The 26,664-nt window shown below is 37.7% G+C and overlaps 1 protein-coding gene across 15 annotated transcripts; it reads left to right on the forward strand.

Moving 5' to 3' along the window:
• Nucleotides 1–41: 41 nt before the first annotated feature.
• On the forward strand, nt 42–26,062 carry LOC135164114 (uncharacterized protein). 15 transcript variants are annotated; one of them, XM_064124181.1, is made up of 12 exons: nt 42–611; nt 2,764–3,135; nt 3,210–3,402; nt 5,213–5,377; nt 14,218–14,345; nt 14,505–14,630; nt 16,173–16,527; nt 16,643–16,814; nt 17,038–17,324; nt 18,163–18,303; nt 18,671–18,919; nt 20,257–26,062. In XM_064124181.1, exons 2-12 carry the CDS (start codon nt 2,800–2,802, stop codon nt 24,384–24,386), a joined length of 6,282 nt encoding a protein of 2,093 aa, XP_063980251.1. In that variant the 5' UTR covers nt 42–611; nt 2,764–2,799; the 3' UTR covers nt 24,387–26,062. The 15 variants fall into 15 exon arrangements, with proteins under 15 accessions (XP_063980251.1, XP_063980254.1, XP_063980248.1 ...); XM_064124184.1 differs by having other exon boundaries at nt 2,809–3,135; XM_064124175.1 differs by lacking the exon at nt 42–611 and adding an exon at nt 636–1,320 and having other exon boundaries at nt 1,436–3,135.
• Nucleotides 26,063–26,664: the final 602 nt, after the last annotated feature.

Here is a 26,664-nt window from a genome sequence, read left to right on the forward strand (position 1 = left end):
GGTATTTTGCAAGATGAATTCAATTTTTCAATTGATTTCCTACTGAACGTCTAATTGATGAATATTAAATTATGCCATTATGCAATTTTTTGTCAGAAAACAAATTGCAGCAAGACAATTCCCCAATTTTTCGTGCAAAATTCAGACAAAATTGTCAGACAATTTTAAATTGTGCAGTTTAGCCCTTCCACACCTTTATTTTTTTCCATTTTCGACATCAACACAAGACTTTGTTGACAATTGATAACGATTAATCACTCTCGTACGAAAGTTTGAAAAAAAACGTTCACGAGTGTCCCCGACTGGTTATCGTATTCGAAATAAGAAATGTGTTAGATACGGGTTGCCTTCCTTTTCCTTGCCGATCCGGAAGGGGTCAATGAGCCAATGGTGACAAGCCAACCGCTGTTGACTATTCCTACCACCTGCATAGAAGTTTTGGTGGCTGACAATTGTTAGTGTTCAAACATGAGGTGTTTATGTTCGCTCCAAATCATTTTGACAAAATTTGATCGGATGAGCACAGCACATAAAGCAAGTGACAAAAAATTTAATATTATTTCCACTCATTTACCGTTATTTTACTATGGAAATTGGGGGTTTATTCGGAGGTGAGTGTTGTTCTATTTTTTTTGCATGTCTCCCCACTACTTCTTCAACAGCACAACGTGTGTGTAAGGCTTAATCAAATGTATTATTATCAACGCGTCCAGTTGCGGTCTGGACAGTACGAAAGTATTCATTATTTTACACTACGAGAGTTTAATTATTCTTAATTTCAATTCCAGGTAATTTAAAACTGAAAAAATAGTTGAATAATCATATAAATTATAAGTGCATAATTTTAGATTAACTTTGGATCGAAAAGTCAAAAGAAAAGGTGAAAAAATGTCGAAATGTAATTTTGGGGAGAATTATCTCAGAGAATGAATAGAACACAATATTTTGGGGGAAATTCACCGTTTTTGGGAACATATAGTGTATTTTATCGTCAATTGCGTCACTCCACTAAGAGTGACCTTCAAGTATTGCTGTTCGAATTTTTGTCCTGGAAACGTTAAAAGAAAATCGGATAATCGTAAATATCATGCGGCCACTGTTGGAAGAAGATAATTCAAAAATTAATGTTGAAGCTGTTATGTACCGATCCGAGACTGATAACGATTTTGGGGCATAATGGGATGCCCTTAACAAATTTAAACAAAATAAAATTCAATTTTTCTCGTTTTTTAACTTTAGCTATCCGAAAGATGATAAAAAAGAAGTTTCTAATCAATACAGAGGGTCAAATGTACTGCTATTTCCATTGAAAATATTAAGGTAAAACCAAATAGTAAATATATTTTTTGTCGTCGTCTCCAGGGAATCATAATCAACAATAATTCAGTGTGATATGTAACAAGTGCATAATTCTGGTTTATGTTCTCGCATGCAGGGCAAGCCGATCGTAAAAGTTCATTAAATTGTTCCAGCAGATAAAATTCATACGCTATATTTTTTCGCTCGAAATAAATCCAATCACCTGGGATTTTTACACTGCTGATAAATCAGTGGAACAATAGGGGAGAAACGAGGGACTTGTAAATGTATTGGGTTAGTTAATGCTTCAGTATGATGGACGATCATAAAGTAAATTCTGTGATGAAGTAAAAGGTCAAGGCTACATCATGCAGCATCTCAAGTTCATCAGGGTGATTGGAATTCCCATTCGATTTCCACTGTTTACTGTCTTATCAGCTTATTTCATTAAGGTCGTATCGTGTGGATCAAATTATCGAAATTTTTCTCATAAATAGCCGTGATGGATGCCATTAGAAAGTACCCTACAAAATTTTGGATTCTCGGTCACAATCCGGAGATATATTTATATTTTTGCACAACTATGACTTTGTTCTGTGATTTAATTAATAATAATTCAGTTATAAGACTTGAACTTGAAAAAAAAATGAAAATTGAAGGAATAACGCAAACTAAAAATAAAAGAATTGCAAATATTTTTTTTCATTAGATATAGAAGTCCGTCTTTCAATTCATTTTCGAACTTTCCAGTAACTCAAACGAATTGTTACGTTGTTTGACAATGGTTGTTCTGATTTTGAACGCAACACAATTTTAAGTACAATAAATCATTGTTTATTGCTGGGTTCAGGATACGAGACACTTCGTTTGTTTTTAGTCACGTGTCAAGAAGACGTTTGGTACTAAGCGGTTATCAACGTGTGATTTTTTTTAATTTAAATAAACTAAAGTTAAACGACAGTGAAATCAATAAAATTAAAACAAACTAAGCCACCGACTAATCAACTAAACTGCGATAAAATTCGTCGAAAATTTATCTTTCTTTGTGAAGTATGAAATTAGTGACTAGTGTGATTTGAAAAGTTGATGAGATTATGTAATATTAATTCATTATTGATTGGAAATACATAAATAATAATCCGTGAAGATATCAGTCACTAGCATACGACAAATAGTTTGACGAACTTAAAACATTGCATTTTAAAAGTGAAAATTTCTTCATTCAATTGACTAAACTTTCTCATTATCCACCTTCTCATTCTCATCACTGAGCTTAATTGATCAGAAATTAGAGCAATGACCTTGTCTCCCTCAAAATAATTCGGCGTTCTCAATAAACTCACCCCTTTGTCTGCCGTCTATTAAAAAAAATCGGAAATTTTCCTATTTTGTGCTGTGAAAATTCGTTGAATTGTGACCAAGACACCAACAACTATTTTTCAATTTTCCATTGCATAAATGCAGTTGCACCTGGTGAAACAAAACAATTCAATAGTGATAATGCCTCAGAACCGGGACATTGAACTGACATACAGAATGAAATATTACACAGTGGAGAATGAGAAACTCTTTGGTGACATAATTGTGACCCATCAGACAGTGGATGGAATATCTTTATCGCAAAATATCCGATGTACAGCTGTCTATAAACGCCGACGACGGAACCTGACCCAAGAAACACTAGATACACCAGACTTCATGGCACTCAATCGAAAAGCCGAGAAAAATTATCAGAGGAGCAGAGCTGTTGATAACACAGCGAATTGTCAGGGTATTGAGTATGATGAGAAGATTTGTCATGGAAATAAGGAGACTGATGATGTCCGGAAGCCGAGGGTAATGATTTAATGGTCCACTGAGCTTTTCCTCTTTTTTCCTGAGGTTTATTGGGGGTAATTGATACTTTGCAGATCTACCCCTTGCCCATGCTGAGGGAGTTGAGTCCTGAAGGGGCAATTTCATCGTTAGTTGACCAATTACTCCTGGATATCTACGGGTGCCCCAGGGCCAATCGTTCTAGGTCTGAGAGTGAGTCCACTGTGTCGTCATTCAGGCCCACACCGCAGCATCGGTATTTGCAAAAGGCTAGATTGCGACGAAAGAGTAAGTACATTAATTGTTTTATATTAACATTAATAATGTAGAATAAAACTGAAGTTTTGAAGGGTGAACATGGAAAATATACAGATGGAGGTACTTGGTCAGGTACTTGTACTGAAGTGTATTATGAATCAGGTGTATTTTGTATCTGCTCCTAGTATGATCGATTTTCAATGGTTAAATCGATGAACAATTGATTTTTTTACGATTCTGGTACACATAGAGAAATTTTCTATAAAAATTCTAATACGGATACGGGAAAATCTTGTAATTCTTTGGGTATAAACAAATCTATATTGTTAAAGTAAAATTTCTGGGGATTTCTGGTGAATTTTCATGCAGTCCTGCATCACGCAGAGATGCAAAGAGAGGGAAAATATGCGGAAAAAAATTTAAGAAACAAATAAAAATATGGAACCTGAATTTTTTAATTTGCACTGGATTTTTTCCTAGTCCAGGACTTTGCCCCTCATTTCCCGTGCTGGCGCCTTAATATTTATTAAAAATTTCTCTCGGTGTATCCAATATAAACGTTGTCTTACATTAGTACACAAAATTATCTGGAATATTTTGAGCGCAATAAATATATTTTCAGCTCAGGATTTTTTTTACTCAGAGCCGAGCCTAACCCACAGTCAGCGGAAGTCAGTCTCTGGCTTATCGAGTCACACAGACATGTACCAGCTCAATTTCCGTTACCAATCTATTCGACGGAAGTTGAGAGTCACCTTGATTGAAATGATAATTCACACTTCACGAAACTGTGATAGAAAATTCATTGATTAAATTTCTTAGCCCTGCAGCGTTAATTGTTCGTAAATGCGAGGGTTATTGTGGCTCTGTTTATGTTTGAGGGTAAGAGATGGAAATGAAAATCGACGAAAATTCAAAACCTCCTGTGCTTTGATCATATGGAGAATCAATTAGTACGAGTCTCCCTGTTATCTCAGAATCTATTAGGGTGAACGTCGATATAAATGAAAATCGAACGAAATGTCAAACCCCTTGATCTTTTAATAATAAATATGGACTTGATGTCTGGTGGAGAAAAGATTATGCATTGAGCGCCCACGGACCATCTACGAGAGTTGATAATGCCCTGTCAAGTTCATTCAACAATATTATTATTACTGCCTCTACGTGACGCACGTTTTCACCTCGTGCACGTAAATGTAAAACTATAAATTTCACCTTTTCTTCGAGAAATAAAAATGAGTAGTTCATTTTATGATGGAGTTCTTGCGTACTGAGATAAATCAAATTGACTGAGAAATTTTTTATACTCTTGAGTTATGAGAGAAACAAATGGGGGAATTTAGCAGCTGTGGAATTAGGTTTGGGGAATGATGTGAAGATTACCCGATAATTGAATATCCACATTGTTAATAATTTCCGCAAATATTATATAATTTCCTAATAAAAATATATCCGGTCTTTTTAATTTATATCTTACGATAATTGCAATCAATGCAAAGCCGGTAATGCCTGATTTGGTGGGTGAGGGGGGAGTAAAGGGGAAGTGTTATAAAAGTAAAAGATTTCCTGATGGGTTCATGGAGCATTATTTAACAATATTGTTCCTTGAAAAATTATTAAATATTTATAGATTTTTTAAAATTATTCTAGCCTGACCGTTAAATGTCTGGAACCCTGGAAATTATAAAATTTTAATTGAGGTGGTGATTAATTATCACTTTGCAATCTACCAGATAGCAGTATGAATTCGGCCACCCCTCGGCGAGAAAGAAAAAAAACAAACAAAAGATTGAAACCCGATACATTTAAAGTTACAATGCTCCTCCATGTGTTTCAGGTACTGAAGAACTGACCATAGTACTGGAAACCCTACGCTCTCATGTTAATCACGCCGGTGGTCTTCTCATTCGTCAGCTCCGGAGGAGAGATTATCTTCACACTAAACGCGACAGACAGTACGACGTAATTACAGCTCATCTTCAGGCTCACAGCAACAAAAGAAGTATGTCACCAACAGAAGTAAAGCTTTTCACATTTTTCCTTGTCTATTTATCCCCAGGTTGTCCCGGGTGTTCCGACCACTCGCTATTTTCATTTATTTTTTGTTACCTCTTGTATTTTTCCCGGAGGACAAAAGTGGTTGTTTTGTCAGTATTAATAATTGAGTGCAAGAAATAGGTATGGTTGGAGCCAGTCCGGCTGTATCAATAGACTATGAGCTCTCGTTTTTATAAAGCGACTACAGCGTGGACTGCAGGACTTTAATCCACTCTGTACGTTGAACAGGAAATCGTCCTGAGTTCTTGAGTAGTTACTGCCGATATCAGTAGCATTTTTGGGGTACCATGAATCACTTGTACAGGAAAAAATGGAGCGTTTTGAGATTTAATAATTATTCAATGCCTCAACAAAGTTCTAGTCGTGCAGCCATTTTTCTCATAAATCGATTAAAAAATCATCGATTCTTCGACTTTGATAATTCCAGAATACTGCATCTTCTCCTTCAGTAATATTCGATCCAACATGATGTTCATAAACATCGATTATTTCCATAAATCGATTAAAAAACCATCGTCTCTCCAAATTCGATAATTCGAAAATACCAGATTTTCTCCGTTAGCGATATGGGTCGCTATACATTATGCATCACAAGAGAAAATAATTTTCCACTTATTTTAAAATGCCTGTTCTTCAATTGGAACATGGGAGTGAAATCCTCTCCACTTTTTTCCTCCTCTTTTATTAATCTCTTCATCCAAGTTTCTGACATCATCTTCATAAGTCTTAATTACCATTAATCCCTCCATCTGAAAACCTTCTCCGAGTACTCCTAATCCCTCCTTTCCAATTTCTGCCGCATTATTTCATGCAAGAAAACTCGAGGAAAATCCACGACCAGTCTTAGTGTCATTGAAAAGTCTAACATTGTCTCGGTGAATTGCCCCACTTCCCCAAGTTTTTGGTCTCGACTAGTCTCAAGAAGATTTCTCTACTCCGTTTCAGTGCCGAAGATCAATGGCCTCTGCATTGCAGAGATGGGTTTGTCATTCCCAAATAAATTCGCCGAATAGTCGATACAACAAATTTTTGTCTAGTGATTTCTGTCTTCTTTTTGCTCATGATGAGCAGTAATATTTGTGTGCGTCGAAAGTGCACTCGTTTTGGCAAAAAAAAATTTCATTGAAAAAGGAACAGCGTGTGAACTGGCACGCGATGCGGAGCCTCAGAGAATGATGACTCTAGTGTGAGACGCTGCACTGATCAATAATTACACTTTCGACGATCGACCATCACGCATGCCCCGGTATATTTCCTATCGAAGGGTATGGTATGGGTTTTATTTTACTTTGTGGGAAAAAAAGGAATTAAAACCCGATTTTTATTGGATCATGACGATCAACGACATCAGAGCTTCAGAACCAGTGATGACACTGAGGATATTATTATCTTCGGTGCCATAACCGGGCCATTTTACGTAACAAAATCGATTAAGGATTAAATGAGTCAAATAGTTAGCAGTTATCATTATAAAATTATATTTACCTTGGTGGTCACGTGAAAGGTTCCGAGTTCAAAAGTCGGTTACACTGAGAGAGAAAAAATTAATTTTATCAAGAGAATTTCAATTGGAACGATTATCGTTAGTTGGGTAATTTTCAAATGGAAGTGATTCTATAATGAACACATGTTATCTTCTCTCGGAGATGGATTTTATTGGAAGAAACAAAACTGTTATAAAATTGAAAATCCTTTCATTTATCGGAATAACGAGAGGATCTAATTTCTAGCGCACCACAAATTTAGTTATTCAGAAATTCTTTGAAGTCTCTGAGAACCAAAATTATTCTCATGATTAAATACGCGGTTACAATAATCAATACCTTTCTACGTTTTTTCAAGTAAATTCTGATTAAACGGAGAAATTCATATGGTGAATTTTGTGGTACACCAACAAATTCTTAATTCAATGATTATATGCTCTGTAAAATTGATTTTATTATCTCCGAGCATGTGTTACGGCATTCTGGGATGTTGGGATGGTGTCGGTTTCTAGGGGGAAAAGTTGGTGTCCTGCGACAACGAATAACATGATTGCAAAAGTTTTAATGACATAATTCAATTAATTTGGAATTGCAGTAATGAGAAGTAAAATTTTATATCAATAGCAGAGCAAGGGATTTGCATACTAATGTCCGGAGCTTTTCCTGTTGAAAAAAAAACCCAATGAATAAATAAGGACAAGTTTTCTTGGCAATTTTCCGCTGAATTATTAATTCAGTCGCTTTACAACTTCTGCAATAATTCAGAATATTGAAAAATTAAAAAAAAGGATTTCATTTCCATTTTTCTTATCCCCTTGATTGAAGTAAAATCAATAAATGCAATTGAATAAAATAGCAGGGATGTCTGTCGAGGAACATTCCGGCGTTATTTTCCATTGACTGACCTACAAAATTTTACCTTTCCGTAAATGAATAAAACATATTCGGCAGGCAAATAAATTCGATGAGTTTTTTCAATCTCCTTTGGTACACGAGTGAGCCCTTCACCACTTGAAATTGTCTGAGAGTCTTATTCTACTCAAAAACCGTAGATAAATAAGTGATGAAAGGGGTACGTACATCAGACGTTTTCACGTACCAGAACGCTGGATAAAATCTCTTGAACCCACAACGAACCCGAATCGTGAAAAAAGCTTGAGATAAAAAAGGAATTTATGAAGAGCCCAGGGAACCCGAGCGAACGACCTCAGCAATAGATGATGTGACGAACAAAAAATTTCGTGTACATCTCAGAAAATCTAATGACAGAACGTTCACTCGGTCGTACGAAAACAACAAAAAATGGGAGAGCAATGTGGGCGAGGGTCTCGGGTTCGATTTTTTGGCTAATTTTCGGGTGATTCTGATGACATGGCTGACGCATTAAGCCTTGTTCCACTGCTGTTGAATTGTCTTAAAAATATATATTTAATTTGTTTTATTAATATATAAATATTATTAAATGATCAATTCAATGTATAATATATACTTTACAGATATTGTGTATATAGTATATATATTATATACACGGATACTTACACATACACATATTTATGATATCATGATATTTAATGATAAAAAAGCGTCTCATATTATATGATACCGTATCAAAATGAAACGATAACACGAAACGTTACGCGAGTTTTTTCACGAAGAACATTTGGTATATTTTTTATCAGTTGCATCTGAAAATTTCTCAGTCATGAAAGGTCACCCACAGCGGTATCTTCCCCTGTAAAAAAACCCAAAAAATTCTCCGGCAAGTTCCACTTCTGTCCTCTCTATGACCAACATAAAAGAGTTGATGCTCATGGACTTCGGATCCTGGGATATTTTCCACTTTATGAAGCTCGTAGATTTACAAAATCATTGAAAAAATGATGTATCCAAGTACTGATCATATTGATTAACCAAAGTAACATTAAACACTAAATCTGTATAAAACAACAAAATCTTACGCTATCGTAAACCTCCATTTTAATTTTTTTTTTATTTCATTATATTGTTAATATAACTTATCATATTGTACATATCTGTATACCCTGTAGGTTTAGATAAGTTTACATAAGAAAAAAAAAGTTCTACGCCTAATGCTCCACCAGCGCAGTGAAAAATCCCCTTTCACGGCAGCCACTGATCCGTTAGTAGTGGGGGACATTCAAGAGCGGGCGCGCGCACGTTGTTTGCGCCCCTCGACTCCTGTGTCTGATCGCTCAGCTGACTCTCTGAGGCCGTCACGTAACGTTGGCCCTACCACGGTCCCGGTTCTGCTTCGATAAAGTTATTCTGAGTATTTGCCATCCCCAAAAATCCCCTACAGTGTCGCCAATCTCAAAAAATTGTGCCAAAGTGAAGTGGTAAAACTCCAAAAATCAGACGGTGCATTGTGGCGAGCCTTGTCTGCCCGATAAGTGGACAATCCCCTGGGCTGACTAGTGCGTGTGTCGAATTCTCCGTTAAATCCCCTCCCTTCGCAGTAAAAATAAATTAACTCCCACTCACTCCTCCCCCTTCACCCCGGCCATTAATTGCTCGATTTCATTCGCGAGAAAGTCATAGTGAACAATAATTAACACGGAATGAACAGTAACGAGAGGTTATCGTCTTCATCATATCCCAGTGCTGGGTTATCCTCGTGGATTTATTTCGTTGCGCATGTGTTGGTGCACGAGGGCCGTGGGGTAACAGCCCAAGTTCGTGGGCGACAGTGTAGCGTGTGCGACAGCTGTGGGGTGGGGTGGCATTAGACGGGGATTTAAGGGTGAATGTGAGGGTGGTTTATATTTCCATCGAAAGCTGGGGAAGGCAACGACGATAGTCTTCACCGATTCTTCGACCTCTCTAGAGTCACACGAAGCTTTTTTTCATTGTCTGATTATGTGATTAATAATGATACTGATTATGTTTTTTTTTCTCACGCTTTAACAATTGTTCAGTGACTTATTATTCATTGGAGGTGTGATAATTCGCTGGAAAAACTGCTGATAATTTCCTCGGTGGATAGTGATGATTATAAATGTTGGGAAGAACGTCATTAATTATTTTTTATTAATCAAGACTTATGTGAAAAAAAATCGAGGATTTAGAATAGTCTGAAATGGAAAATAATTCATTGAAGGGTGATAAGTAATAAATAACTTTCAAATCTTGTTAATTGTTCTTATTGTTGTCGAAAATTAAACGGTGGAATATATCGAATGTTTGCCATTTCAATTCGAGGTACTATCGTTATTTCTGATAACAAGGATTGTAGCAGTTATTGTTGTAAAATTATTTATTAAGCCGTGACGATTAACGGGGAGTAGGCATGACGGGAATCAAATCAATAAAAATTCTTCCAGTGAATAATAAGATAAAATAAAATAAAATATTTGGATAATTCATACTATTAATATTTTGTATATTTGTCGAAAAGTCCGAAAGAGAAAAGAGCTCATGAAAATTCACTAGGAAGGAAATATCGCAGGAGTTAAATCACTGGCGATCCTTTCCGTGAACAACGACAAAGAATAAAACGGCAGACTAATTGATACAGTTAATCTTTTTTATTTTTATCAAAAATTGCCACGGAACAAAGACTTTTAATTCTGGGAATTCAGACTAGTGACTCGTATTGTTGATGACAATACTACAATCGTAATAATTAAGAAATTGCTTATTAAATAGTGATAAATGATCAACAAAATAGTAATACTGATGAGTAATTTTTTTCCATTAATAGTTAAGAGAAAAAAATCTTAATTGAACTGGTTACTGTTAACTCAAGTCATAATAATTAATATAACTTCGTTAATTGCTCCGCAATAATTAAGTACAAAGCAAAAGTCATCAATACTTTAATTAATGAAGATTATTGCAGCAAATAGTGGTGAAATATCACTTTTTGTTAGATAAGAAATACACGAGAATAATTATTATTATTAATGTTTAAAATTTTTATCAACAACTGTGACCTACTAAAGAATTTTAAACTTTCAAATTTAGCTTTGAGCAGCTCATATCATCCGTAATAATAAAAATAATACTGCTAATTGAGAAATAATTTACTGAACCGTGATAATTAATTGGAAAGATCGCGATTGTGCTCGTGGAAGCGAAACATCAAGTGAATTTAAATTAATGAACATCTTTAGAACTAACAATAACGATGACAATAATTGTGAGGGAATTGAGGTGCTAGAGGAGTTGTGTTGTGTGAATTATGTGATGAAGGGATTAGCATGAAGGTCAAGGGTACTGGATCAACATTCGCTGATTGGACGAAAGAATTGTGAAGCGATGTGGCTCAAGGAGTTTCGGTGGGACAAGAAGTTGTTCGAGAATTATTCGTATTGTGTAAGAAAATGAGGGGGAGAATTGATGGGGAGTTCCAGAGGGTGAGTGAGGGAGGAGGGCTTTCTCGGTTCGTTTAAAGTTGAATATTGAAGGGGGATGGTGACGAAAGGAGTGGATGTTTCATTTGGAGAATGAGCGGATTTTTTAACTCACTCAAGAGCCTCGCGTCTGGAGCCGCGAACGCTGCTAAGTACCAGGAGGACGAGGAGGACGAAGGTTAGTTTTTGATGAGGGTTGGGGGGAGGGGGAGGAGGTAATGCGTTGCGTTGTTTTGATAATTTGCCGGTGTTGCTTTTTTTTGTTTAAAGTGTTGAAATCTATGCATAAGATTAATTTACACTGTCGATTTAATATTAAATTCTTAACTTACATTGATTTTAATATTGATAAATTATTTGTATATACTTAATGTTCCATTTGCAAATTTGTTCACTGTATGAAGAGATGTACAGATAGACCTCCTGGGTCTGGTTAGCAATTTGTTTCTTTGGATTTGGAAATTCGGGTTACTATAGGATGTGGTAGAAATCTTGAGATTCCACTCCGTATGAGCAGACCGGATCATTTATAATTCCAACCCGGTGTAATGATGCTCCTAAATGGTAATGGTTTGCTCAGGTGAGGAATGTCCATTCTGGCGATGGACACAGGGTAGATTCAGAATTGGAGATCGAGTCTGGGAGACCCAGCGCGGAAGCAATCTTGATTCCATCTTTGAATTCTATTCAAATTTTTATAGAAAATTTCCCTTTGTATACCATTTTTTGTTTATTAAACCAAATCTACACGGCGAAACATTTTAGATAAAAATTAGCTCTCCAGAGGGCAAGACGTGGACTGAAATGATAATCAACCACTTTTTAGGTGAAGTTTTTCTAGAAAAATTAGACTTGGGAGGCTAATTTTTGTAATAAAACAAACCTTCGTCCCTCGTTTCGCCCCTTGTAGCTCTAATTTTTATCTAAAGTTCCTCTCCGTGTAGTATATCTCCCCCGTATTTTTTTATTTTAACATTCATAATTGATAAAACGATTTTTCAATGATTTTTTCTCTTCCATCAAGTGGCAAAATTTATGTGCATAGTGATAGCCTAATGAATCCAGAGATAGAAATTTCTGAAAATAGAGTGTTTCTGCGTGGATTTCAAGGGCGGTATGATAATACGTGGGATTTATACAGAAAATCCCAGGGGTGACGTAAGTCCACCTGAACATCGTGGGGGAACAATGAGGCTGAAAGAATGAGAGATATTCAGGCGTGGGGTAGTTTATATACTCTCTTAGTGGGTTGTTACTAAAGTTAAGGATCACTTTGCAATGAATCACACGTTTTTAAAGTACAATTGGTGATTTGACATATTTTCTGCATTTATTGTGTAGCGTTGTAAGTTAATTTTGTTATGGACTAAGAATTATATTTATTACTATTTGAAAGTATCTCTGAAGAACGGAATTATGATATTATCCTTGTTTGCCATAAAATATTGACAGATTACATGGAATGACGGACAAATAGAAATTTAAAAAATCAACATTTTAGTCCGTCATAAATGCTGATTCATTTAAGATGATCACGTAATCATCGCGTAATGATGACCATGGTTATATGGATCATGGAACCTTTTCACAGTCAGGGATGATATTTATATTATATAAATTAGGTTTCAATGAATATCTCTGGTTTTGTCAGCCAATAAAAAAATCATTGAAACGACTCCTTAAACCAATCTGTTTCCTCCACTCATTCACTACAATTGTTTCGATTTATCGACCACCAAGATTGACTGCTTTGTGGAAAACTTTACGACAGAACGTCTCACTAAATTAATTCAATTCATTTTATGGTTCTTCCCGACACAGGTAATTTATTGAGTGAAGCCGACTCAATTCGAAGTACTAATAAATTCTCGAGTGTCTGAGCTTCACTTTACACACTTTCGTTTCAATATTGTTGTGCCCCGTTCAAATGCCTTTGATCTTCGAACTCTGAGTCTCGCTGAGCATTTCATCCATTCGAGAAATAGATTTTTTTTTAATCAGCTGTGACTGCAGAAACACTGAGATCTGTAGAAATTTTTGTAGTCACGTGCTCTGCAATTTACAAAAGTTTGCACTTTGAGAAAAATTGGTGTGTTAACCCGATGCCAAGTTTTCCTTGGTGTGTTTGCTCGTGCATCCTCGGCACATAGTCCGGAACGGGACAAGTGTGGGGAATATAAATTTATCGTCAGTCCTCTCCATTGTTTGTTCTTCTTGAGTTTAAAAGCAAACAAATAAACTGGACGGCCAAAAAAAAGGTTCGGACTTTCCTAGCGCGATTAATTCGTTCTGAGTTGAGAACATGAAAGCAAATGTAATGAGAACCCATTTTGCCCCATTCAATTAATATTGAAGTAGAAAATTTGTCATGTAGGTATACATGACTACTTAAACATTTATAAGCCCGGAATAAATAATATTATAAATTATTATATCCACTCAACACTAAAAATCGGCGAACACAAGAGATTCAGTAGTAAAGACGGTAAATAGTCAGACGAGTTTTGATTTTCATCAATTATTCTTGGGTATTCGTTATGATATTTTAATTCCATAAAAAAATTAATATTCAGCATAATTGTTCTTAAACGCGAGCGTTATTGTACCAGTTTTAATAATTTATAGAATCCTCGGATTTAAATCGTGTTAAAGTCTCGAATTTTCTGGAATTATCCGCGAAATCGGAAATTTTATTTTCTTCTACCAGTCTAGCACCTACATGCCCGTGATGTCTTAAAGATTCTGATTTCACGAATCCCTAAGATTGAAAGCGAAGGATTCATCTCTAAATAATTTTCCATTCTCCATTTCTGTACCCAAATACTCATAAAAAATAACACGATAAAAGCTCCCGCTCATAATTTCCACAACCTAAAAGAGAAGAAACCAATTTCCAGGAAAATTAATTTCCCTATCTTTCTCAACAGGCGAAGACACAAGGATGCGCTTCAGTCTGACTCCCCAGCCAGGTGAGAGTGGATTTACACAATGGTTGGATGCTATGAAAATGGTTGCCAGATTGCCCGAGGGAATTCCCCCTGAGTTTCGCAAGAGGGTGAGTTGTGTCGCAATGAATCATGAAAAACAGCCACAAGTCTCACAAAGAAAGCAACAAGAGAAACTAAAACTGTTAAAGATTATTACAAATGGTTCTTTAAACCCATCTCTCTCTGAAACTCCGAAAATTATGATTAATGTTAATAAATTTTGACAGTTGTGGCTGACGTTGGCAGAACGCCATCTTGAACAGCGCGCGGTGGACTGGAAGCAGGCGGAGAAGTTGTGTTTCAACGAGTGGAGTAATCCAGATGATGAGGAGCTGGGCATACAGATTGTGAAGGTAAAATTCTAGGGTATTATGGGCCCTTCTCAGCAGCATCCGATCCTGAGAAACACTCAGGAGGTCCTCGGTTCAATATCCGAATTCATTTCGAGGGGATATTCTCTTCTCGTGATATTTTCAATTGCAAAATTGCGAAAACCTGAAAAGCATTGATGGAAGTAATGGGCCATTGGATTGGTCCAGATCCAATCCTTCCCTCTCTATTATCCGAGAGCTTTCGGCGGTTGGTTGCTGATTAGCAGGGGAGGGTCGGGTAAAATGGAGCGTTAGATGGACAAAAAATATATTTGAAGCATATTTTGTGCTCAGAATCCATTATTATTGTTACGATATATCAAAAAATCCTCCCCAAGCCTATTAATTCGCCGCTTGATATTCCACTTGCGTCTGTTCACCTCTATCTATACTCAACCTGTCCTCATTCACTTATCGAGAAACGTGGGATGATTTAAAGGCCCAACGGGTGGCCCGGCATCATTTGAAAGCCCAGGGGTATGTTTTGTGGGATAAAGTGAGGTGCGAAACCCCCGGTGATGGGTAAAATAGTGTCGAGGGGAAAACTGAACGAGGAGATTTCAAATACAAACAGAACTGCGCTGAACACAATTTGCCATTTTATCTCGTGAGGATATTTACTCGTTTGAAATCATGTTTGGAGAGGTTTAGATTTTGCACGAATTACCGGAGGGGTTCTAATGTACATAATGGGAATCGATAATTTATTCATCATGAATCTTGGTTTGAATAAAAATTATATTACAATGTCATTACGGAGGGAGGCAGACGATGTCATATCAATTTAATAAAGCGTTTCTCAGAAATTAGTGAAAAACTTGGAAAATTTCTACTCAATTTTTATTTCCGTGTGATATACTCCCTCACATTCAACTCTCCAGGCAAACGTGACCTCTAGAACAGTCGAAATAATTGATTTTCATGCACAAAGTTACAATTATTACTTAAACGTTTCTCTGACCAGTCCCAAATACGTTAAATTTCCATTACACTAACAACTCAGAAATGTTCATTAATTGAAAATGAATCAATCAAATTAAAAGACCTAAATGTTTCATCAAATCATCAGTTTGTGCATTTTCCATTTCTCAGTACCGCATTCACCAGGCAAATGCATATTTTCCTAAAATTCTGCAGTAACGAGTTTTCAACAAACTGAATTATATCTCCAGAGTGGAATTATATCGGAAAAATCGTTATCGACGATTGCCTGTTAACCCCTCGCCCCATATTAAAAGAAAAAACGAGAATTTGATCGAAGAAAAATCACCAGAACTCATTAACCCAATGATTGATGGCTCCTCTTCACGCAAATATACCTCAGATATTGACTTATTTCCCTTCACCTCTCGACGCGGTCACGACTTTATGAACACAGTCTACCCCTAACAACTCGGTCAACTGAGAATGAAAAGAACTCGAAGAAAATGAAAACAAACCCATCATTTACCTTTTCACTGAGCCACACGTGTGTTTGCACATGACCCAATTACCATCTTCATTGTTGCTGCTCCCCTATTCCAGGATCTCCATAGAACTGGCTGTAGTCTGTTTTGCGGTGCAGCCGGCCGGGACAACCAGGCGGTATTGCGCCGTGTTTTGCTGGGTTTTGCCAGATGGAACAAGTCCGTTGGTTACTGCCAGGGACTCAATGTACTCGCTGCCCTTGTACTTCAGGTGACAGATCGAGCGGAATCATCAGCGGTCAAGGTCATGATTTATCTCATCGAGGGCGTCCTACCTGAGGGTTATTTTGCCGACAATCTTCGGGGGTTGTCCATTGACATGGCAGTTTTCCGCGATTTATTGAGAATGAGATTACCCAAGTTGTCAAAACATCTGGAGACTCTGCAGTGCGATGCTAAGGATAAAGCAACAGGTGAAATTCTCTTTTATTTTTTTGCAAGAATATTGGCGATAATTTATGATAATTTTCATAGGTTTATTGATGAGTTGTATAAGTGTGGGATGTAACTATGTATTTTAAAATGCAGGGAGCAGTTATGAACCACCGCTCACAAACGTATTCACAATGCAATGGTTCCTCACCCTCTTCTGTCACTGTCTTCCCCAGGATGTTGTCCTTCGAGTCTGGGATTTGATATTTCTCGAGGGTGACGAGGTACTTCTACGAACAGCCCTCGCTATTTGGGAGGGAATATCAGAGTAAGTCAATTTTTTTGTTATTAAAAGAACAAGTGATTTGACATTGGTTTCAATCATTAATGTCATCGTAATTTGTAATCGTAACTGCGTTTTTTCGTAGTACTTTCAAACAGTAATAACAATGATGTGTCTGCAGTATTTTGCGCTAATTAATCGTGAATCGTATTGATTTCATTAATCAACAAGGCACTCATAATAAATTCTATTATTTTCTTAATTTCAGTCGAATTATGACAGTGACATCCGCAGACGAATTTTACAGTATTATGGGAGTTTTGACGAGGGAAATGCTCGAATTTACTGACACGAATAATTTGATTAAGACAATTGTCAGTATGGGACCCCTCGCTGGGGTCACAGATCTCCGGGAAAAACACAGGTACAATATAACTCCCTGGGCAAGACGCCTCAGTGATGATGAAGACACTGATACCGAGGAGGAAGAGAAACTTGCTGTGGCAGCTGCTATGTATGGCGTACATCACAGGCTTAAGAAAGGTTACAAGAAAGGTTGCAAGGACATTAAACAAAACTGAGAGGGAAATTTCATTTGTGAAGGGGATAGGGAAAACTATTGGGGAGAAAATTGAATAGATATCGGAGATCTAATAATCTTTCGATTTTCCGGTACGTGAGAAAAATACAGTCGAGCAATCCAGTACATTCAATTGAAAATTCCATTGGAATTCTACTGGATGTTTTATTTTTTTGTCAAGTCTATTGAAAAATTCCGCAGCTCTCATAGGAAGGAATGAACAAATTCGATTTTGTATATATCTATTTCTTCTATGAAAATTCATCAGTCTCAATTTGTTTGTTTTTTTTATCGTTTTTTTCTCATATGCAAATTAAAAAAAATGGAAATGGAATTGGACTTTTGATTAAAAATTAGCAATTTAGTGAGAAATGACCAATTTTTTTTAATACACAAGATTTTATGAGAGTAATGGTGAAGTTTATAATTCGTCTATTAAAGATATTTAAGAATAAAAATACAAATCGCAAGAAATAAAAGAAAAATACGTAATTGAATCGCTAGAAAAAAATCTGGATATCCAGGCAAAAGTTGACTTATCGCGTTCTCTCCACTCAAATTCTAAATAGTTAACGTGATAATAGCTTAAAATTGTTATCAAGATACACAAATAACTTCATCTCTAAGTATACAGATTATTTTGCACATGAACTATTCTTTATAAACATCCTTGAAGTTGTATTAATAATGTCGTATAAATTCAGAGATAAAAATCTTCTCTTCAGAACTTCTCACTCTTCAGAAAATAGATTTGTCTCTCCGTGAACTAATTTCCGAGCAAATTGACTCTATCACGAAATGAAATACTTACAGGCTCCTCGATAGCAGCAGGAACATTGCAGGCAATCAATCAAGGGGCGGATAAAGACAGATTAGCACTGGACATCAGTACCTTGAAGCATCAGTACGCCAAATTGAGGGAGAGACAGAGACAGGCTCATATCATTTTATCCGGTAAAATAGACTCATTAAATAATAAGTCACAGTCATCATTGCCCCATTTCGTCTTGCACTGAATTCAATCTCCACGTTCATCCGAAAAAATAGCTCTCATGTGGTTATATTCATTGAGATCATTTTATTTTATCTTCACATCCATCTTAACACCCCAATGATGGGTGTTCTACACCCTTTCCCCCAAAAGTCATGTTTTGTTTATTTGTTTAATATTTTTTGTTCATTCACCTGATTGTGATTATGTTCACTGCTAGCAGTAATGCAATACATTTTGAGGTGCAGTCGGAGTCTTCGAGGCTGGTTCAGTGAACTCATTTACCATGAAATAATGATAACAGTGATAATAACGAGATTAATGTTGCAGCGGCGTGTGCAAGACAGTCGATGGTGACGCCAGCCACATCTCAAGCGATGAATCATCTTCTGGTGGGAAAAAGTGCTCTAGTAAGTGCCAAAACTCGGCAGTTAGGCCCTCCTCCTGGTGCAATACCTCCGAAATCAAGATTCACTTCATTACGAAGCCCAAGAAATCAAATACGGAAGGATAAACAGGGAGTTACATTACACTGGAAGGATACGAAGAAGCTAAGAGAGACAAAAAATGAACCTGCAGGTAAATATCCAATGTTTATTCTCTAAGAAAGTCTGTTTCTTCGTGCAATTTCTCATCGAGCTGAAGACGATCCTTTATTTGACTTCTCTATTAGAAATATTCTATTTTCAAAACACCTGCACGGACCATTCGTCCTTTGTTTCCTGATGAGCGTGCTCACTTTTCGTCCTAAGCTGGGAAGCTGCTTCCAAGGGCAGAGAATCTTGAGTTTACGCTCGAGTATGAATGAATGCGTTAAGATAAATAATTTATAAGTTATAATCAGAGCAGACAATATCTTTTTGAGACTGGGGCAGTTTTAAAAATTTATGATTTTTAGAGCGAGACCTTTAAACTGAAGGCTCGAATTTTTTTTTCAATGCAACACATAATTTTGCCTACCATCCCTTATCCTATTATCGACCCCCCGCTCGATAATACTCCACCCTGTGAGCTTCTGGAATTTTATCCAACGTCGGTAAAATCGCGCTCAGGAACCATCACCCAATAAACTACCCCCGAAACCCTTGAAAAAGACATTTCAGTACCAACAAGTGTTGAGTATTGACGCAGGTGTGGCGGGGTCAACAACCGCCCCAGTTCAACCCCCGAGACTACATTCACAATACCAACACCACCTGTTTTCTCTCCTCAGTGACGTAAGAGCAGTTGTTTGAATGAAATATCTAACTCTGACATTTGCCAATCCCATTCTGTCATTTCCATCCTCAATTATCCGTTTAAATATTTCCTCCGGCGATTGAATTATTGAATGATTAATCCAAAGTGCCATTCAGTGCTACCTCAAACCATAATAAATGAAATAAAGCTGTGAAGATGGGCAGATCACTTTTGTCCATTCCACGATCCAATATTTTTCTATCATTTTCATTATCCAACAATAATTATAAATTGTGGATTTGTTAAGTCAACGTGAAGTGCCTTAAAGCTAAATGTTTTTCTCTTCTCACCAATTCCACGTATTTTTTCCTATTAACAAATTTCGTTTGTGACAACTCGTTCGACAAGAAATCAATAATTTTTGATTCATGGAAATGCTGATGATGCACCTTCATGGAAATTTTTTTTATAAACATATTCTACGAATTTTATTTGACAATCTCCAATATTATTTTCTTCTATCATGACTGTAAATTTTTTATTCTCCATTTCTTCATTTATTTGGGTACCATAATTCTATTTTACCTCAAGTTTACTCTTCTCATTAATTTCACACTGTTTTCCACAACTTATTTATGTATCTTTATTTATCCCTTCATGATTTATGTATTTTTCTGCTAAAATTTTATTCCCTGATTGAGATCACCCATTTGATAAATTTTCTTTCTACATTACAGTGACAGATGACGTTGACACGGAGCTGGTACAATCTCCTGAGAGTATGTCCGTCAGTCTTCGATCACTGAGACGCAGTAGTGCTGACAGTGACAGTGACAGTACATCAACCGAGCTATGTGACGATCCTGATCGTCTGAGTGACAGTGAGGAACCAACATCGACATCCGATTGTTATATAATGGCAACAGATGACGAAAAAAGTCCTCGACCGGGCTCCTCTCCCACTCGAAATATCCCTGAAATTATCAGGGGTGGTTTGGACGACCCAAGCAGAAGTGTTGATCCGGTAGACATAGAAACAACAGCATCAATTGCGAAGATAACTGATCAAATAAGAAGGTTATCAGCCGGTGATGACAATAATTCCATTGCTCTACCTGTATCAACGAGTTTTGATAGAAGAGAGAGTAAAGTAGACGTCGATAATGGAGGATATGATAAGGAGATCGAGACGAAGGATGTTACCTCAGTGCCAGTAGATAGTGACAATTTTATACCTAGTAATGAGCGCCAATTAGAGAGAGTAGTGAAATTACACGAGAAGTATAGTATTCTTGGTGATGATGTACGTATGTCTATGGAGACAACACCAGGTGCCCCAATGGCAGATACTCCAGTCGATGATCAGTTTAGAGTTGATTTGGACATGAAGTTTTTGACACAATCACTAGATGTGTCTGAAGGGATTGAGACAAAGTCGTTGGGTAAAATTTCAACACCTGAAGATATTCCTCCCGACACTAACTACTTTCCTCGGGGTTACGTCATAGGACACTTACCCATATCCCCGCTCACTGTTGATCAGAAGCTGACTAAATTAGGAGTGATGACTCCGATATCCAAAATATCTGCAATTGAAGAACCGAAGTTCCCCGCTGTCATCCAATCTAGAGTAGCTCATTTGAGTCTTGATTACAGCCAGAGTTTGAAGCCTTACGAAGATGTGAAGAGAAGCCCGAAGACTCCAGATAGTGCGAAGTCTTTCAGCTCTGGCGAGACGATGGGCCCAGACTCAAAAGTGTCGAGTCTCACGACAAGCCCCAGAACTCCAGTTCGAGCGGATTCGTGTCAACTTCGGAGTGATAAATCTCACTCGTCAGCCAGTTCAGATGACAAGACATTAACAATGAGATCCATCGACACTGACATCGGACCCTCGAGATCCAAAGTGCAGTCGAGATGCTCCTCAGATAACGGTAGCCCGTCGACGACGATAAGTGTTGATTCCCTGAAGAAGTCGGAAATAAGTCCAACTAAGATTGTCGTTAGCAGTTCGAGTGAGTCCTACTGTCCCGGAGCGATAAAATCCACGGAATTATCGTCATTCAGCTCTGAACTTCATTCTTCAACAAGTGCCAATTCAATAAAATATACGTCCACTTATAAGGACTCAGAGACTTTGTCAGAGACGCCAGGGGATCTCCACATAACATCCCCATTTTACCCGATTTCTTCACCAGACCAGAAGGCAACATCACCGAGGAATCCCGCAAAAATCCAGAACGCAACTCTCTTAAACTATAAATTAGAAGAATCTTCAAGGTTTTCCAAGCCGTCCGACACCAAGATTCCCAAAAAAATTGACGACTATGACTCGGGTAGATCTTTCGAAGCAGAATTAGCCCTAACTCTTTCTCTTTCATCAAAGTCTGAAAGAACCCCATCAACAATCATAGGAGTGCACCAACGAGACTCGACTAACGACTCAAAGCTTGATAAGTACGAAGCAACGCTCAACAAGGAGGCGTTGGTGGAGCACTTCCTGGAGGATGATACAGTTTCCCCTCTGCCACGGGACAAATACATGAATCTCCAGTTGTCGGAGGACCACTTGGAGGATCTGCCATCGCAGAAAAGAACGCCAACAAAGTTTGAGCGCAGTTACAGTGTTTTGGAGAAAAAATTCACAGAGTTGAAGTTGTCCACTTCAACCGAGGACTTCATAGGTACGAAGAAACGTTCTAGTGATATCCTAGATGATTTGAGACACATGGAGGCAACGGCATTAGAAAGTAGCGTCACGAATGACACAAATATGACGAGAAAAACTGGTTACGACTGGGAGGATCTGAAGAGTCTTGAGGCGAGACGACAGGACACGTTTAGCGACTCAGCAAGTGGTTTCTCTCAGGCCAGGTTGGATTTACCAGGGATAACAATATCAAATGAAGGCAGAAAGACATACGTTGTCGAGCCTAGGATCCAAATGGATGAAGCTAGTGACAGTATTCTGAAGAACTACACGAAGAGAAAAGAGAATGGAGAACCGGATGATGACAAGGAGTCAAAGCTTGGTGTTTGGACCAAAGTCAAACCACGTAAAATTGGGGAAAATGGTCGTCGTAGTAGCAGCGACAGAGCACTAAAAATCATTCAAGAAAATTCAGCTATTCTCCACAAAATCTTGACATGTCAAGCTAAAAAACGCCTCCCAGATCTCGAGGAAATATCCAAGGAAATTACGATAAGCCCCATAAACGAAGAGATTTCGAAAATCTTCAGTCCCATTTTGGAAAAGATGGGACTCAACGAACAAGAGATCAACGAGGAACTAGCTAGGATAAACTTCAAGGATTTCGACCAGATGAAAACAACAAATGGCTCTGAATTCGACGCCAAGATGCACGATGAGCTTTCAAAACTATCGATAATTGATGATAACGAGGAGATCAATCATCTCGATGTGGATGAGATGATATCAGGTGATTATTTAAACACAAGAGAAGCCTTGATCGATAAACAGATAAACGAGGAGTTATCGAAATTGCTGGCTAACTACGACAAGGTATCACCCATCAGTTTAGATCCCTACGACAAAGGTTCATCGAGCCAGAACGACATTGAGGGGATGGATTTGACCAGCATATCCACAAACGTCTTCTCCTACAACTCTTCTAATGACTCTATCGAGACTAAAAGTGACCTTGGTCCAATCCAAGACTCCTCAGCAGTAGAAAAATTCCATCACTACACAGACATAACAAAGACCTATCAACCTTCAACAAAATACGATCTCCAGAGTATTGAGGGTCTTTCTCCAAAAAGTGATCTTGACATTTATCGTGAACTTGAGAAGCTCAATAAAATCTCATCAGTTCACGTTCTTCCTACACCAAATATCTCACAACAGATCGTTTCACCAGGTGCTTATGGATCAGACTTACCGTCCTATGAGCCACAACTACCGTCCGTAGATTACATGAAACCCGAGAAACCCTTCGAGGACTCCCTAAAAAGTCCTTACGACACTTACAAACCCTACGCTTTTACAGCATCTAAAGTATCACCCCTTAAGCCCTCAAATCCTTTTCCCAGGACTTATGATAAATCAATGCATGACGAGGGACTGGGAATTCTCAGTGATATTGATCGACCCAGTATGAGGAACTATGAAATTGGTAAACGTCAGCTGTTATCCAAAGAGACACTGGAGTTTCGAGTTAGATACGACGAGGATAATGTACCGAGTGAGGAGATGCGGGAGGAGTTATCATATAGGGGTTATCCTGGTGACTTAGATCGTGGTGTGTCATACTACGATGATGAATCAGTTTCGATCAATCGTAGTAACAAAGAGGAAAGGAGATTACCATTGACCTCACCCACAGATTATTTATTCGAGAAAGCTGAGTACAGGGCCAAGTACCTTGCGAAAGCCCGTGAGGATTACTTCCTGCAGTCTGATTACGAGAGGACGAGTTATAAACGGACACCTCCTAATGGTGATCGTGACATTGGAGCATATATTCCGATGACCCACCGAAGGGATGTTTCCCCCAATTATCAATTTGAGGAGAGGAGTTATGGAAAAACTGTCACCTACAACTCGAAACTCTCGTGTCTCGATCCTGTCGAGGGTAAGACTGGTGAGATGAGTGATGATCCTGGCAGGATGCAGTTTGAGGTACCGTCTAGGGAGTTGATCGCTTATCGGAAGGCCTCGATGACACTTGGGCCGTTGGAAAATGTCACCAGAGTCTCCAGTGGGTACGATACTGGAGCGAGTCCCAAAGGTCAGTTCAATCCATTTCCAGTGAGAAATACCACGAGAAAACCAAAGGAATTGGGACTCAAACTTGGATTGTATTCACCATCGAGTCCAGGAGCTAGCCAGGGGAAACGATCATAGTTTGGCGGAGTTTTTACTTTACGATATAGTTTTTGGGACAGTGTACCAATTAGAACTGTTTGATGACTTTCTTTCGCGAGCGATTATGAAAATTCGAAAATCAGGTCTGTAGCATATCCCGGTACAGATTATCTAATACATCTACCACAAGCATAGGGTAAGGTACCTTGCGCCATCCCTCGAGGATTCTATAATTATCCTGACATCCAACTATAAGAGGAAGAGCTGTAGCCAGAATATGATCTTGAGAGTGGTTCGTACCATCCAATGACTCACTGAAGAGATCTCACTTCTAATTATCAACTCGAGAAGGGGCGATCGCTTACTGCAGAGCTTCCGTTCGTGGATAGGTTTATCAGAGTCTCTGGTGGCTACGATGGCCGAACCAGTCTTAAAGGTCAATGCAATGATTGCCAGTGAAAAATATCATGAGAAATTCACAGGAATTGCGAACTCACATTTCGACAGCAGTCACCATCCAATGAGGCGACTACTCAGGAAAGAGGATGGTAGATTATTGATTATAACTTTTTACATTGTGATTTTGGAATCATTTAGGAATTATACTGCTCTGTGGAATCACATTCCAAATCTGGTAAGAGGGGAAGAGCAGTAAAGTAACGCTCGCCTATCATGACTTTGAGATTAGTTCATTCTTTCTGATGATATACCGAAGACATCTAGGGTTGCTTCGTGCAGGATTGTCAGAGAAGTATGTTAGAAACTTCCGAAATATTCGATTGAACATTTGAAGCGGCCTAATCCAATTATCCACTAGCGATGGAACCTTCAAGGGTTTCTGTCACCTCTAGAGCAATTTGAAAAAAATTACTAACAGCTTAATACAGAGAGAAATAATAATTCTACTGCTCCCATGAATTTGCATTGTAGTTGATTTTGACCCATCAATTTTAAAAGTTTTCTCTCGCCCGTTAATTGACAATGGCTCCAGTTACAGTATTTTTTTTTCTCGCTACCATTTGATAAATCTATCACCCCTCAATTAACAGTGGCCATGAATTACGTGGAAATGAATAGTGGTGCAATCAAATGAATTATCAATTTCTGATAATTGTTGACTCCCCAAAGAGCAAAAAATCGAGTGGATTGTTTTTTTTTCCATCTCGAACTAATTGTCACGTGTACAAAATGGAAATGTAATTTTTGTTTATCACTACTGTTATTGTTTTTTCAATGTAAAAAAAAGTCTAATAGAAATTGAAGATCGATTTGAACAGAATGTATTGGTATGAGAATATTTGATAGATTACGAGTGTTGTTGGACTGAAACTGAATGAACGAGTGAATAGAAAGCCATTGGGGAAAAGGTAATTGGGATGTGTGGAGATAAAATATCATGGTTCGCGTAATTATGATGAGTGGCAAAGGATGCTGTTAGCTAATTACCAATTGATGAAAAAAATTATGATGAATGTTTGGTATGTTGATATTGCTTAATTCACTGAAACATGGCAGTGGCAATTGACGATGAATAACTGAAATGGCAATTAAACGATTCAATGATTGATATTAATCGATGAATAAATTTGTGATGCTTCATTGTCAAACAATGTAAATATTTATAGTCTACGAGCACGATTAACTGCGGATACAAGACTGTAATATAATTGAAAGAATAAAGCATTATATAAGAGATTATAATTAACAAAAGATAATCATCCGTAGTTATCACTTTAATTAAATGTGAAAAATTGTCTATTTGTTTGAAAGAATTAATGGAAATGAAATGAATGGGTCTTTTGAGGTGAGGTCCCTTGGTAGAAACTTCACACTCCCTGAACTTAAAATGTCCCATAAATGTAGGTGGTGCAGCTGTAGAGGCCATTCCCATTTCATTAGTTGGTTACTCAATGGAATAAAAAAAAACCTCAAGTTTCCTGGGAAAAGTTTGAAAGTGGTGGCTATTGCCAGCTCGAATCGCCACAAATGGCCCTACCATCCTGAAAAGTACTTCGTTGAACTTGAAAAAGCGTTTGATCATCTTCTTCTGCACAAGTTTTAGTTACCCCTCAGCAGACGTAACCACCTAGTACACCTCCTTACTGTAAAGTTATCCTGGATGAGTTAACAATCAAGTTAAGGACTGTCCGCATCACGTACGCAGCTGGAGGGATTTAATTTAAGTTTTACACTTAAACATGTATACCTGGTAACTTCTTGAGATAAGTGGAACGTCAGGATTAATTGTCGAGGTATTGCAGTTTAAAAGTTTTAAGCGTGAAGTAATTGGATTTTTCGAAATTACTGTTTTGGGGAT

Source organism: Diachasmimorpha longicaudata, chromosome 6, assembly GCF_034640455.1.
Source record: "Diachasmimorpha longicaudata isolate KC_UGA_2023 chromosome 6, iyDiaLong2, whole genome shotgun sequence".
In the NCBI taxonomy this organism is placed as follows: domain Eukaryota; kingdom Metazoa; phylum Arthropoda; class Insecta; order Hymenoptera; family Braconidae; genus Diachasmimorpha; species Diachasmimorpha longicaudata.